Below are 15,165 nucleotides of genomic sequence, written 5' to 3'. Positions count from 1 at the left end.
CTACTGGAGGGCCTCTGCTCATTAAAAAAAAAAAAAAAAAAAAAAAAAAAACATGTCCCATCTTACTTGCTCTCTTTTGAGCTGTTTGTAGTAGCGCTGACTCATCATTAAAAGTCTGTTTCAACTAGTTGTGTGTCAAACATTTCAAGTGACACACAATCACAATGATGTTTTCTTTTAAAATGAAGGAGAAGTGACAATATTTCATTCTGTGGTTATGAGGTCAAAAGTCCAGCACTTGATCATATTATGAAGGACGATAAACTGCTACATGATGGTGAGAACAGTTATTCCCTGGTCAGAGTGAAGTACGGCCAGTCAGCTGGTGGAGAGTGGGAGGAAGAATGATAAGGGAGGAATAAAGAAGACAATAACAAACAAAGGGAAAGATAAACACCATGGAGGGAGCAAGGACAGAAATGGAGGTGGAACAGAGCTGTTTTGTTGTTTTGTGGTCTCTTCCAGAGCCAGAGTTCCTGCTATTATCGTCACGAGTACACACAGACACACAAAAGAGGCCAACACCAAGACCACAGCAATGTAGACTGTGTGTAACTTCCCCTATGATGAAACTGCAGGCGTACAATGGCCTCAAAAAGTACTGAACAGTTAAAATATCTGCAAACTTCTGTGAGGTTCATCAGGCTATTTCACAAAACGTTAGTCTGCTGTTTGTGTCCATCTCTTGATGCCTCTTACCACACTGTGTGATGTAGCCGATGCAGCTGTGCACCATGACGGGTATGTCTGTCTCCGTGAGCTGCTGCTGGCTCAGCGTGTCTCCTCCGCTCCCTGCTGCCGCCTGAATGGCCCCACACCAGCCAGAAAAGTCCAACTTCCTCTCCCCCTCTATGTACAGAGTTCTGAACGAAGACAAAGATCAGCAGAAGAGAGAAGCGAACTGTTTGGATCAAATTATATCAGTCAACAAGCAAAGAGTAAGAAAAGGAGCAGAAGAGCACGTAAGGACAAACGGTTTTACACATTTTACAATTATTACTAAAACAAATAAACAGACTTCTAAGATGCTTTAAACTGTTGAACAGATTGTGAAGTTTAACATGGAGGCATTAACCGGGAAACATTAGAAATAGAACAAGCAATCTGTAATTATTCTCCCTCACCTGCCCCTTTCCACCAGAACCAGCACTTCGTTGTCTTGTTGAATTGCTGCAAAACACAAGTATAAAATACTGACCATTATCACTCTGAGGACTCTCACCCTGTCACTATGTTTGCACGGCATACAGCTGGTACATGCATGCAGTAAAAAGTGCCATTTGTGTTCATATCCGTGTGTTTGCGTGTCTCACTCACAGAGCTCATTCAGTTTGCGGAGGTGGATCTCCTCTCCCTGGCTGTCCTCCAGGTAGGCGTGAAGAGTGGAGCCCACCAGAGCAAACCACCCAACCTTGGATGTTTGCAGGTTCAAGCCGTCTTTACACTTCAGCCGCCCGATCCGCTCAAAACCCAATCTCAGCAAGGGCTCCGCCGAGGCTGGGATGAAGCTCTGCAAACAGGAGGAGGAGTCTGAGACTTCGCATTACGTTGCACATTAATCGCCGTTTTTCTTCTCTATTGATGAGGATTTAAGATCTTTATTCTGTGCATCACTGAAACACTGCTAAAAAAAACAAAAAAAAAACAATAGTTGATCATGAAGTATTATAGGAAAGGTTAAATCTTCTGTACAGTACTGGAGGCACAGCTACATACATGCTGTGAGTCATGTGGTCACAAATTCAGCTTTTGAGCCTGTTGCAGCACGCAGGAGTCATTGATCCACTCAGGTTTCAATTTCAACAAGTAGTTTTTATTCAGCCAGTTCTGGAAAGTGGCAGCCTATGTCAGCATGAAGCATACAGGTTCTCCGCAGCTGAGAGCAGAAGGTTGAAGTAACTTTTCCTTTATTGCACACCATAATGCAGCTGATAATTATGTCAGTTGTAAACACTGCGGTGCCTTGACAAAAATAAGACACAGGAAATAAATCGGCAATAGTTAGCTGTGCAGCATTTCCTGTCTAAGCACAGCTGGAACTGTTCAGCCTCTACTTATCAGAGCTGTAGAGAGTTTCACCAGAAACCACAAATTTTTACAAGCCTACTGGTTATCAAATCTTCTCTTTGTAAGAGCACATCTCAGAAAGTAGAAGAAACTCTTATGTCTGTACATATTTGATTGTTACCTTGGCAATTGACTTGACCCACTCCTTGTGGCTGTCTGCATCATCAGTGCCAAACAGATAGAGACGCTCAGATTCTGAGTAGAGTTCAAAAGTACAGTCATACCTGGGGGGAAAGAGAGGTCAGGTGGAAGTGACGCACAAGGAAACATAAACAACAGAAGGTAGAGAATATCCTTGCTAGAGCATAACTGCTTTTGGTATTATAGACAGATAAAATGTAGATGGATGGGTGTGTCTCTGTAACTGGAGCAGACGATATAAAACAAATCTGTGACAAGCTGACGTCACCTCGTTACAAACCGAGTGTTCAGATTAGTCTGACGCCGGAGCTCTTTTCTCAAGAGAATAACTTTTACATACGTTCACCTCATCGTCTGAGAAGTTGGCCACGTTTAATATGAACGTTTGACATTGTAACACAATAAATACGACAGAAAATATGGAAAACCATTTAAGAAAGTCAGTCAAATGCGTGTAAAAAAAAAAAAAAAAAAAAGGAGTGTGTGTGCGAGTGTGTATACCCATGTTTCTCCGGCGCGTCGACAGCCAAACAGACTATCTCTGAGGATTTTAGTGCTCCGTTGGGATTTGAGTTCTTGTCACTCTCATAGTAGCTGAAGGCGCCATCATTTAGTGTGCACCAGCGGCGACTGAACTCTGTACGGATGGACACGTGCACATTTACTAAGCATAATATCAAGAATCAGGAATTTTATATGTTTACTGCATTAAGCCAACAGTGAGCACGGTTTTTTTTTCAAGCACTACATAACTTTACAAAACAAAAGAGTCGATGCATTAGGAGGTGTGTACACAGGTGTTGGTGTTGCACAGAGTCTGTGCCTACCATCTCTGTTCTTGTGCTCCGTGATAGCTCGAGCCATGGATGCAGTTTTGAACAGGAAGCCATTGTGAGACACACAAGGTGGTGGTGGGTAGTGGACCGGCACCATATTCTCGCCCACCTCTGATCGTGGCAGCTCTACAGACAAAAAAGTTGAAATGATTTTCTTGTGCAACATATACCAGACCTGTGGAAAGCATTGGCATTGGGCCTCTGGACCTTCAGGTTTCCAGAGCTCTTTTTGCTGAAAACAGCAGCCTATTGTATCTGAACATTAGATTATATTAATTTAGACTTTATTAATCCCACAGTGGGGAAATTCGGTAATTATGCAACGAAAGCGATGTTTTTTTTATATTTGTTTTATAGCTTCTTGTCAAATCTCAATGTAATATTCAACTGCCTCAATTTCAAGATACACATCAGCAAAGTTTCTACCATCTCAGGAACACAGCATTTGTTCAATTTTAAGCTTTAAAGACACTGAATCCATCAGACACGCTTTCATTTCCTCAAGATTAGACGACTGTGATGGCCTCTTAACTGGAGTAACTCAAAAATCAATTCAGCCTCCAAACTGTACAAAATACAGCAGCTGCACTTCAAACAGAGCCAGAGAAGAGTCTTTATCACTTCTCTTTGAATGTCTTTACACAGGCTGCCAGTGGGTTTTAGAATTGATATTAAGATCCTACTCATTCCGTTTGAAGCACTTCAAAACCTGGCTCTAGATTACATCTCTGAATTGCTCTCCCATTATTAACCTTCATGCGGCCTTGGTCCTCAGGCAGGAAGCTCCTGGTTGTTGAGAATGACCTTTTTTCTGTCACAAAACCAGCACGGCTATCATTGAATGACCAGATCTCAGACGTACAAACGCAATATCCTTGTTTAAGCCGCTAACTTTAACACATTGAAACTTTTACTGCAAGACATTTTTACCATCATTATTTATTGATTTATTTGTATCTGTTTTTTTAAACATACATGTGGGAATGTATGTGTATTTTTACACAAAAGTGCCAAGAAACCTTCTTTCTTTCTTTAGTTGCCGTTATTGTTGTTGTTGTTATTAAGTTTCATGGAAACCCTACTCAACCCTGATATAAGTACCATTAAAAGCAAAGGTGCTCATGTGGCCTTGTGTGTGAGGAAATACTGTACCTGTGTTTAGATTATGGCTAATTAACTCAGCCTGTAGGGATTGCGAGTGTGCGCTGGCCAGGGAGAGAGGGGAAGGCCAACTTGCCATACCAGTTGAACAATTCACATCTGCACCGCAGAAAATCAGGCTCAATGTCTCGAGCACATCGCTGCACTGTACATTTATACACAGAGCCTGGAGGGGAGGAGAGTAGAAGGAGGGAAACACATGAGTGAACGTTCATCTGTAAAAGTAAACAATGAAAAAGATGTTGCTTGTTGGTGTAAACAAGTCCAAGTTCCAACTGATTTACTTGGTCCATTACCTGTCAGCATGGACAAACTCTTTCCAAATACAAACTAATGGAGTGTATTCTATGTTTTTGTTAAAAAACTAATTCAGTCAGTCAAAACTCAAGTCATTATTTAGGAATTCATTGGAGCTGTGGAGGTTATTAAAACATAAAACTACCAACAAAGTGTTCTCAGGTGTTTAAGACTTGTGCCAATTGTTGTGTGCTCTCCAAATCCACTGCATGCACATTTAATAACAAGGCAGCCTGGAGTCATTTTGTCATGATGTTTTTAATGTTTTTAAATCCTGTTCTTAGTAAAGCACTGACAAGATGAACAATGATTCAAGAGCAAAATTAGAGCTCACCTGGACTGAGAAGCTCTTGCTACTCTTTATGTATTCCTGCACATGTATTAGTAGATATGATTAATTGTCATGTAATCTCTATTTCACTGATGTAATCCTCAAGGAATCTTCAACATTTCAATTACATTATTTGAATGTGCAACATGAAGCCATGTGGACAAAAACAAATATTAAGATTTAAATGAACACAGGTTTGGTGGGCAAAAGCTTACATGGATCTTTGGAAAAACATAAAAACAATAATTTGCAAAAAATGTAAAACAAACAATACTATCGTCAAAACATCAGAGGAAATGTATCTTCCCGCACTGCATATTTAACTACTTTTTTAGTTCCTAAAATTCATTATTATCATCACTATTAAAGAAAATAATTTGGTTTTGAACGACATGATGACAAACAAAAACAAATTTCAGTACATGACAACAACCCTACATCACTACAGGGATGTCTTTGGACTGAAGCTTTACCTTAAAATAAAAAGTAACAAAATAAGCAGTGGTGGAAGAAGTATATATAGTACATATAACACAGTTTAAAAAGACAACACGACAATTAACAGTCCTTAATTAAAAGGATGTATTATCAGTTCAATTTACTGATACTATTACATTTGAGTAAATGTACTTAGTTACATTCAACCACAACAAGGAAAGACTGTAAGCCTGAATATGAATAAAGAGGAAGGTGGGAAAGTCAGAGAAGGAACAATGCTATAAATGTGGAAAGTCTGCCTTCTGTTAAAACCAATAAGTTCTTTTGGGTCTGACTGAGAAATTGCACAGCAGTCTGTCACACACAGACAGAGCCCCTCCTCTATTTCAGCATTATTGAGCCTCTGAACACATCTGCAGACAAACAAACCAATTAACAAAGATTAAAATTGCACAAGACGCCCCCACACACACACACACTCATAAGACATAGAGACAAACTGTGTCTGGGGACTATAAGGACTGTCTCTTTCACACATCATTGAAGACATCTGAAGAAAAAGCTGCGGTCAGCCATCTGGGGAGAAACACATCCACATGAAGGCTCTCACGATATGGATCACGAGCGCCACAACAGAACTGGTATATAGTGCTTGGGAATCGATGTTATTTCACATTGCTTTCTTATTTCATAACTCGTATTTCAGTATCGAGAGTAATCCGTTATAATTAGTCGCAGCATCTATTTATATAGAAATGGATCAATTCATATGGATGCCCTTTTCATGTACAATCGGTTATACGTCTTCTGGAATGGCACTGAGCTATTAAAAGTGGAGGTGTACCAGGTTTTAATGGGGGAAAATGAGTTTAACTACAGTGGAGGAGAACGGTATAGATGAAGGTGAGAGAGTTCAAAAGTTTGAATTCCCAGTCTGAGCACTGACAACCTGAAAGACCATTCGGAAAAGCACATGAGTGGCAGTGCTTTCGCAGCACAATCATGGAAAACTGGATCAAACCATGTGCTCGTCAGGATGCTGATGGCTGGTGTGGATGGGATTGACTTTTTAAATCTTCACCTTTTTCTGCCTTGACGTGGCACTGAACTTTCTCTTTTGCTCTGAACGGGGAACATTTTACTGGAGGTCTCCTGCATCATCGTTTTGCTTCTATTTTGTCAATTAGTTCACTTGGCTGCAGCCGAACTGCTTTCCCTCATGAGAATGAACTGAACATGTGTTGTTTACGATGCTCTTCACTATGAAATCATGTCAGAAAAATTCAATGCAGCTTCAAATTTGAGAAAACTGTACGACAACGACGTCTGTCACGATCATTAAATAATTGTCTGATCGTAAATATTTCAGCTCAGCACAATCATTTTGCATAGTCATTGGAATTTTTTCAATTCATCTGAATAAAAACAGCTGAATGAAACTGACAAAGATGTCATTTTTCAATCTATTTCCACGTTGTTTTCCATCGTTGGAGGTTTGACTGGTGCTTTTTGAATGATGTCATCTCATCCCTCCTCCTTCCTCTACAATTATTTAATGACACATCAGATGAGAATTAGCTCCACCAACTGTTTATCTCGAGGCGCTTAACTTCTAATATTTGACCAATTTTGATGCGTATCTATTGACATTACATCATGGATTTAGTTGCAAAGCCAAACATCAGAGCCCGTAAATAGCTCCTCTACTTCATAAAATGTACGTGTATTGTCAAACTAAAAGCTCATAGCTCATACAGAAAAAGACAATTACATATTCATTTTGCCATTATTTGTATAATAAGTAAACAGCACCTAAAATTTCATAACAGAGACAACCAAATCCAACTACAAACACAAACATTGGTTTAAGCCACTCTTCATCACAGGAGCTATAAGAGCAAATGGTTTCCAAATCTGCTGAGAGCTATTTTTCACCCTTTCAACATTAACAAGTACAAATTGTTCAGTTGTGCTGGCTGGAGCTTTAAGGCAGAAAAATCAATAGCTCAGATCAATCACTGCAGGCTAACATTAGCCACTCTGCTATAGGCAAAGCCATTTCATGATATACTGTAATTTGACCCACAATGTGGTTCACAAACAGTGCTTTGCTGCCAACAAGTAAAGATCAGTGTGGTGTGATGTTTTGCAACCTCGTCACTGTGTGTGTGTGTGTGTGTGTGTGTGTGTGTGTGTGTGTGTGTGTGTGTGTGTGTGTGTGTGTGTGTGTGTGTGTGTGTGTGTTTTGCAGCAACACAGAACAAAACCAGCCCACTGAGGGCTCCATGTGGACACACGTGAAAGCTGTGTTGTGCTGTATGTGGGTCAGTGTCCATTAATGTAATAGCCGACCACGTTACGTCTGACCAAAAGAAGCGGACCAATCGGAACAAAGTACAATGAGGAAATGGCTTGTTTTAGTGTTTTGAAGACCTCACCCTCTATAACATCTGCTGCCTGTGAAAAAGGGAGTAATGTAATAACACACACAGAGAAGACAAGAGAAGAGAAGAGAAGAGAAGAGAAGAGAAGAGAAGAGAAGAGAAGAGAAGAGAAGAGAAGAGAAGAGAAGAGAAGAGAAGAGAAGAGAAGAGAAGAGAAGAGAGAATTCAAGAATCTTACCCAATTTCCCCAGAGAGAGAGCAAGAGAAAGAGACTGAGAGATTTTATCTGGGTGTGTCTAAAATTGCAGGCCTCCATCTGGCCTCTGCTGTTATATGGGACAGAATTGGAGGAAAAGAAAGAGATGAGGGAGACGGAAGAAAAGAAAATATTGTGAATAGAACATGAAAGCATTTCAGCTCGGCACATTCATCAGAGGCCGATTGCCCTTGGCTAGGAACTGAACCTATGTTCGGACAAACAGACACAATCAGCAGACTCTTGCTTAGATTTTAGTATATGTACTGAATGTCCAGCCAAAACTACACCCACACTTATACATTTGTATGTATGTTCATGTATTAAATCCAGATGAGAAACACCTATCCACATAAGTTCCATCATTACCTCATCATGGACAGTATAAAGAGAAGGAGATGGAGGTGGAGGTGAAAATCCAGACAGTTGGAGGAGAAAGAAGCTTGAATGAGAAATTTAGGAGAAACAAGAGAGTTAGCCCTAACCCCTAACCCCCCCCAAAAAGAAGAGGGAGGAAGGGAGGGAGAGAGGGGAAAAAGCACTAGAAAATAAACATGAAAGCAGATCCCATCTCAAGAAGATCTCCCAGTTGAAAAGAAAAAGATGTAAAATACAACATTGTGAATGAGGAAATGAGGAGAGTCAGATGGGGACGAGAAGAAATATCGGACAAAAGAATGAGCAACAGCAGGGAATCCACAACGAGAGAGGGTGAGAGAATTTGTTCTGTGGAAGCTATTTTCCAAAACTATAAAAGCACAAAAACAAGCCAATAAAAAGTATTTACTTCTGCTTCTTAGCTGTCATTTGGCTATAATAGGTGTCAATAACATGCTGACTGTCACCAGCAAATGGTCAACATACGACATACAGCTGAAGCTCAAATAGTCTTGGACTAATCCTCAGAGGAGGGCAAGGAGGCTGTTCAGGTGGGAAGTTGCCTTTTTTTGACAAATCATTAAAAACAGATTGCTTTGATAATGCGAGTCTTATTTGTGCTAACTGTCCCAGTTCAAAGCAGAGTGACTCTCAAACTGACAACACTTCTCTGTGTTGAAGAACTCCGTGCCATACATTACATCAAACTCCATTTCATGCTCTCTTGCTCTGGGTGTCTCTCACAGACACCCAGAGGAAACCACCAAGCAACAAAGCCTTCGAAGCACTTTGATGTCAGTCAAAACACGATGAAAAAAAAATAGCAGCATTATATAAAAACACACCATTGAGAAAGACAGACTCATGGCTGGCTGGCTGTCATTTTATTCTCGACACACTGATGACTAAGCACAGTATATGTCCTCTAAAAAAGAAAGACCAGTAGTTTGCCTGCAAAATGAAAAACGGCTCATGTTTTTTGTAAAGCAGGAAAAGTATGGTCTTACAAGGAAATATAAAACTATATTATTGAATATAAAACTGTGGAAAGCACCTATAGAGCAGAGAGAGAGAGACCCACTGACGGAGGTGAGCTTATTTATCCACTTTGAGCACACAAAGAACACATGGACACACACAAACACACAAATACAAAAAAAGGCACACAAACATGCCTACACAGGCACATTAATATGCATGTTAACATACCTCAGCCCACTCCAGTGAAAAACATACACACTGACACACAATAACTCTAATGTGTACTCAGCTACAGCATAACAGTCCTTAGTCCCCAGGCAAAACTCTGCCCTGCATTCATTATATGCATTTGTTCAATTGTGCTGAGAGATCACATACGGCCAAACATCCAAAGTCCAGTGACACACATTGCTTTAGTCGGACTAACCTACCTCCTTTAAAACACAAATTCACACTCTTCACAGCTTAACCTACAAAACTACAGAGACATATTTCCACTACCCTCTCCTACAGCTCAGCTTACACATTACCTTACCTGCAAGTTTTCAGTTCCTTTTAAATCACTCCTCTGTTTGAATGTCAATGACACAGACAGGCACACAAAGTTGAAAATGTAAAAAACACTGTATTTGTGAGGCGTTTACACAGACAGAATGTAAAAAGTTTTAGCAACTTACAAACAAGTAAAAGAGCCAGGAGTGAAGAGATCAACTTTCTTTGGTTGTCCCAGTCAAACAATGAGGAGGGTAGCGGGGTAGGAGGAGAAGGGGGAGGGAGGGAGAGGCGGAGTTACAGCACATTCCACTTAAATCAGTGAGTAATGATGTCACATTCAGAAAAAAGGAAAAACAAAGAAGAAAGGAAACAGAGAGGAGGGGATAAAAGGCCGTGATTACACCAATAAACCTGAGGGTTGGCCACTGGAGAGCACATATGGTACACAACTTCTGTTTTTCCCTCCTTCACACTCACACACAGCCTTACTGTTAATGCCATGTCACATAACTGTATAGCTGACACAAACACATTTGTAGAGTCTAGGTTCGTAAGACACACCCAAGAAATAGCAGCAACGAACAGCTGAAAAAGTTCAATTATTATATATTATTTGAGGAGGTGCTGCATTTCAAAACACAGAAAACTTTAGAAATTGCATAAGATCCTGTCCTTTAGAGACAGCCTGAAAGAGCAGTAGAGACATGAAGCAGTGCAGAAGACAGAAATAAGCATCATGGAGGACGAACAGCAGCTGAAGAAATACTGCTTTAAAACTAGAAGGAAAAAAAAAACGTCCTTTATCTCACTCTGTACATCCCAAACACAGTGACTCACACACGCACACAGACAGACAGACAGACAGACACACACACACACACACACACACACACACACACACACACAGACACAGAAGCCTGAATGCTTGAGGAGGGAAAAACATAACTCCCAGTCAGGTGCTAAATGTGACTCACTCACACACTCGGTCTGTGAGCCATACAAATGGTTTGCGTTAAGTGGGTTAAGCAGCTAATGATTGACCCAGCTGGGTCTGAAACACCACCACACATGATGGAGCACCACAGGGCACAATATAAAAGCATCAATTCCAGCCATTCCCAGGCTGTTCCCAAATGTCCTACTTCTGAATCATACTGACCAAATGTATCGTCTTAAAAGGATGCAAGTAAGAGTGTCTCCCACTGACAAGGACACAAGGACAGATACCGTTGTCAATGCTGAGAGGAATGTTGTCTACTGGCATTTCCTGGACTACATTGCAATGTGTCTTCTGAGTTTAGACGTTTGGCAAACTGATTCAGAAGCAGGTATTTGCAGGGGTTAGTCCGAAACCTCAATATCCCACTGTCTCTGTCTGAATGACAGCTCTTAAAGGTAATGATATTGGCAGACTGTACTCGACAATATTCTGGGATTGAGTCTGTTTTGATAATCCAGGAACCTGCATTTCATTCCAATTGATACAACTTCAATTACAGTCAAACAGCATGTCCCACTTTGGGCAAATGTAGGCTGGCTGTAGAGTTAACTGTAAACTGACTACTTTACTGTCACCGTCCTTAGCAATATAAGACTTTTAAATGTGTATTCAAACCAAGAACTCACTTAATTTTATGCTCCTTTAACTGCTTTCAAAGGAAAACCTGTCTGTCTATCGGTCCATCTGACTTACTGGTCCGTACAATAATAATCGAGCGAGTCTTAGTCACAAACCACAACTAAACCTGTGACCCTCTATGAGAGCTATGCACACAGCATAAGGAGAAAAATCTCAAGGGAGGCACTGAACTGAGGCAACACAACAGCCAAAGCAAAATTAAATTGAATTAAGTGTCAGAAAGCAAGTAAATGATTGAAGTCACCATAATGGGTTAAAAAATACAATTTAATCGTAGCCGAGTGCTAAATCAGCAATCTCACATGCCTCTGAATCTACCCTGGGTTCAAAAGCTTTTCTTTTCCAAGATATGCTGACTAACTTTCCAATATAGTCTTGCATATCAAATGTCTACAAACACATAACACACTGTGCAGATACAAGTGTGAACATGAACTCAACCCAGACAAACTCAAACAATCAAAATAGTGACTTTAACTTACATTGTTGAGCTCTGTCTGGTTTCCATACAGAGGGTGGTATTTCCTGTATTTTCCTTGGCGGTATTTGTTGGATATGAAGCGTCTTCTCTCGTCGCTGCAGCTGGAGGGTGTTAAGGCTTCACTTGGTGGGACATTAGCTGCCCAAAAACTATTCGTCCGCTCGTTGCCCAGCAACAGGAACACCTGTAGGGTTAAGAGAAAGAAGGGTTAAAAGAAATGTTTCCAAATTACGAAGGGAGGAAGGAAACATCTGTGTAAAGGTTCTGAGTCTTCTGATTATATCCACAACATACTGTGCACTGTCCATTTTTTGTGTTACTAATTGCTTTGCATTTTTTTTGGAACGAGTTATGAATATTTGTATGGAAGTAAATGAGCATAATAAAATCCCAATGCAACACCAACACTAACTACGACCTCAGAAATGATCACAGAGCTGAACCGAACAAAAACTGGATACTTTGAGCTTCACAAACATTAACTGCAGAGTTATTCTGTTAGACTGTGTTACTTTACAAAAGTGTATCTACTAACCTTGTACCTGTATCTAAATCTGTATCTCTGTCAGGGTTTAAGCATCTAAACTGGCCATAAATTCATGTCCCTGCTGAGCAACAAATCTGGTCTCATGGTGTTCTAATTTTTGCTCAAAACTGTATGGTCAGCTGTTCTATATTAGAAAAATCTAAACAACCAGGTCTTACAAATCTTTGGGTTGATTTTCTGTGTACCTGAATGAGCTCCTCTGTCCAGACCTTCCTGTCCATCTTCAGACTCCGAACTTTTGAAATACTTGGACCCAGTCCTCTGTGCTCTCCTGAAACACACACACACTTATTGAAGACTAAACAAATCCTAAACATGTAACACTACTGTGAGATTCCAGTTGTCCGTAGCCACTTTTTAAACCAGGCAAAGTGATATTTGACTCACATCACTATTACTGTGCAACAAACAGGGGGAAAAAAAAAAAAATCTTCAGTGGGATTCTCAAAACATTTCAAAAATATTTGAGAAAGTAGATACTTGAAAACATTTAGACAAAAATGTTGAACAGAAATTATTCGCACAAATGTACAAGCACGGATATGAAACCACAATCGCAATGTTAAGAAAATAAAGGCACATTACTCCAAACCCGCTGCCACAAACCTGCACATCGTTTGCAGACCACCACACACAAGTTGATGGCTGCCCATTCAGGTTTGGGAGCCCCACAGTCGGCACAGGCACTGTTGCTCGGCTCCGCCCAGATCCGCTCGGCCACCTCGCTATTGGACAACGCCTCACCTATGGCATTTCGCATGGCATCCACCCACTGCTCCTTCAGCTGCTCTGACTCTGCGATGAAACTGCGGAGTTGGACAAACACATGGCCGAGTGTCAATGCTGACATGATAGTGTCACAGCCAACGCCCGAGTGACAGAGGAAAGAGCTTTCTGTGTCTGTGTCCTTGTGCTCATGAGCCCACAAGGAACTGACTCGCTAAATAGTTAAATCAAAACCTGGAAAACACACACACACACACGCACACGCACACACACTTGTGGCTTGACACAGACACTCTCATGTCTGAATCCTTCCTCTTCTCATCTGTCTGGCAACATTCTGGTCCTATCTGCCCTTAAAATAGTAATACACACATAAACACACTTCTTGAATGACTAAAAAACAAAATCGCAAACTTTCCTATATATAAGCACACACTTTACACAAACAAATACACTCTTCATCTCCTTCCTGAAATATCTGCTGCAGGTTAAAAAAAAGAAAAAGAAAAAAGTCTGAAACCATTAGTGAGGACACTTCTATTTTGGATTAGTTTAAATAAAAAAATAAAAAAAAGATTATCAGTTAAACAATTTTATAGAAAAGTTTAATCTCTGAAGAAGTATATAAATTTCTGAAAATCTGAGTTTTGGGTACAACTTCCTTTTTGCTATAATGACAGCGCATTGACTCCACAAGTGCAAAACCTGATAACCCATGTTATCCCAGCATGATCTGACAATTATCCAATGAGGTTCTCATGATGTCAGGAAGGTTTGACTTTCTGAGTCTTCAAGTGCCCCAGGAATATTCATTGGGGTTGAGGTCAGGTAACTGTGGGGGAAAGTCCATGACACTTCTGGGTCTTCTCTGGTCTTCAAGTAGGTCATGCGAAGCTTTGAAATGTGTTTGGGCTCATTATCCTGCTGCAGTATGAAAACCCTTCTCCACAAAGATACAAACCAGGGGGTGGAGCATGACTGTGGTAAGTACAACTATCCAACTCCGGAGTAGCAATACACCACCAGGCTTGAATATTCCCAGCACCATGTTTCACTGTGGGTTTGATACACTGCGGGATTATTTTCTTTCCTGTTTGTCTCCTTACATACAACCTACTGTTAGGTTCTCTAACTCGGATTCATCAGCCAATAGGACTTTTTTTTTCTGGTCCTCCACAGTAAAATGCTCGATTGTATTAAAATTTGGCCTTGCTTCCCCTCCTGACAAATGGTTTTGAGACCACTACCCGTCCTCTGAGACCACCACTTGACGTCCTTCTTTTGAGCATAGTGTTGCTCGTTGGCGTCTTGCCTTCTTTATTTAGCAACTGTATCTGAGAAGAAGTTGCCATCTCAGTGAACAAAGCTTGACGTACTGATCTCCTGATGGTGTGGTCATTTTTGGTCTGTGTGGTTGTGCTCCGGATACAACTGTTTTCTCAAATTGTTTTAGAGTCTGTTTGTACAAAGGAGTTAAAGTAACATGGTCGATACCACAAATCGGCTTAAATTTGATTACTGACTTACAAATAGTGAAGAGTCTTGAATATTTCCTCTTTGATTCACATGCCACAACTCCCTATGTGGTTCACAAATGGTTCTAAATTGTGAACATTTCTGATTGTTTCCAGGTTTACATGAAACATGGCGCATTTTTAATGTGGTCTCAGACTTTTGGAGCCCACATAAAATTTACCACAAATAGTGTAAACACTGCACATGCAGAGAGAACAAACAAACAAACAAACACGCCCACAGATAGACACACACAAAAACAGTCCACAGAAATACACAAGCCTTTTCACATTTCCCCATCCTGTCAAGCTGAGCCCTTCCACTAGAGGCTGTGCCAAAAGACCACACACCACACACAAACTCACACAGTCAAACAAAACAGCTTTTCACATTCTCGAACGACATCCAGCTGAGGTCTCTGAGGATAGGTGGGGGCGAGTTCTCGGTAAAACAACACGATCTAATTTCTGCAAGTATCCTAGCACCAAGACC

At 40.7% G+C, this 15,165-nt stretch overlaps 1 protein-coding gene across 3 annotated transcripts in view; it reads right to left on the bottom strand.

Annotated features, from left to right (window-relative positions):
* Nucleotides 1–15,165, bottom strand: part of LOC138197176 (arf-GAP with Rho-GAP domain, ANK repeat and PH domain-containing protein 1) — a 48,270-nt gene that overhangs the window by 12,730 nt on the left and 20,375 nt on the right. For all 3 annotated transcript variants that reach the window (XM_069147812.1, XM_069147811.1, XM_069147814.1), the window contains exons 11-20: nt 13,039–13,238; nt 12,618–12,703; nt 11,887–12,069; nt 4,197–4,371; nt 3,036–3,170; nt 2,710–2,845; nt 2,189–2,291; nt 1,318–1,510; nt 1,125–1,170; nt 700–863 (exon numbers count right to left, since the gene is read on the bottom strand). In XM_069147812.1, the coding sequence (XP_069003913.1) occupies nt 700–863; nt 1,125–1,170; nt 1,318–1,510; nt 2,189–2,291; nt 2,710–2,845; nt 3,036–3,170; nt 4,197–4,371; nt 11,887–12,069; nt 12,618–12,703; nt 13,039–13,238 (1,421 nt within the window). The remainder of the gene's footprint in view (nt 1–699; nt 864–1,124; nt 1,171–1,317; nt 1,511–2,188; nt 2,292–2,709; nt 2,846–3,035; nt 3,171–4,196; nt 4,372–11,886; nt 12,070–12,617; nt 12,704–13,038; nt 13,239–15,165) is intronic.

The sequence above is a fragment of the Embiotoca jacksoni genome, unplaced genomic scaffold, assembly GCF_022577435.1.
Source record: "Embiotoca jacksoni isolate LCO1_2020_lvr unplaced genomic scaffold, fEmbJac1.0.p SCAF_14, whole genome shotgun sequence".
Classification (NCBI taxonomy): Eukaryota; Metazoa; Chordata; class Actinopteri; family Embiotocidae; genus Embiotoca; species Embiotoca jacksoni.
The sequence above is the reverse complement of the archived record's forward strand: the minus strand, read 5'-3'. Positions and strand labels throughout refer to the sequence as shown.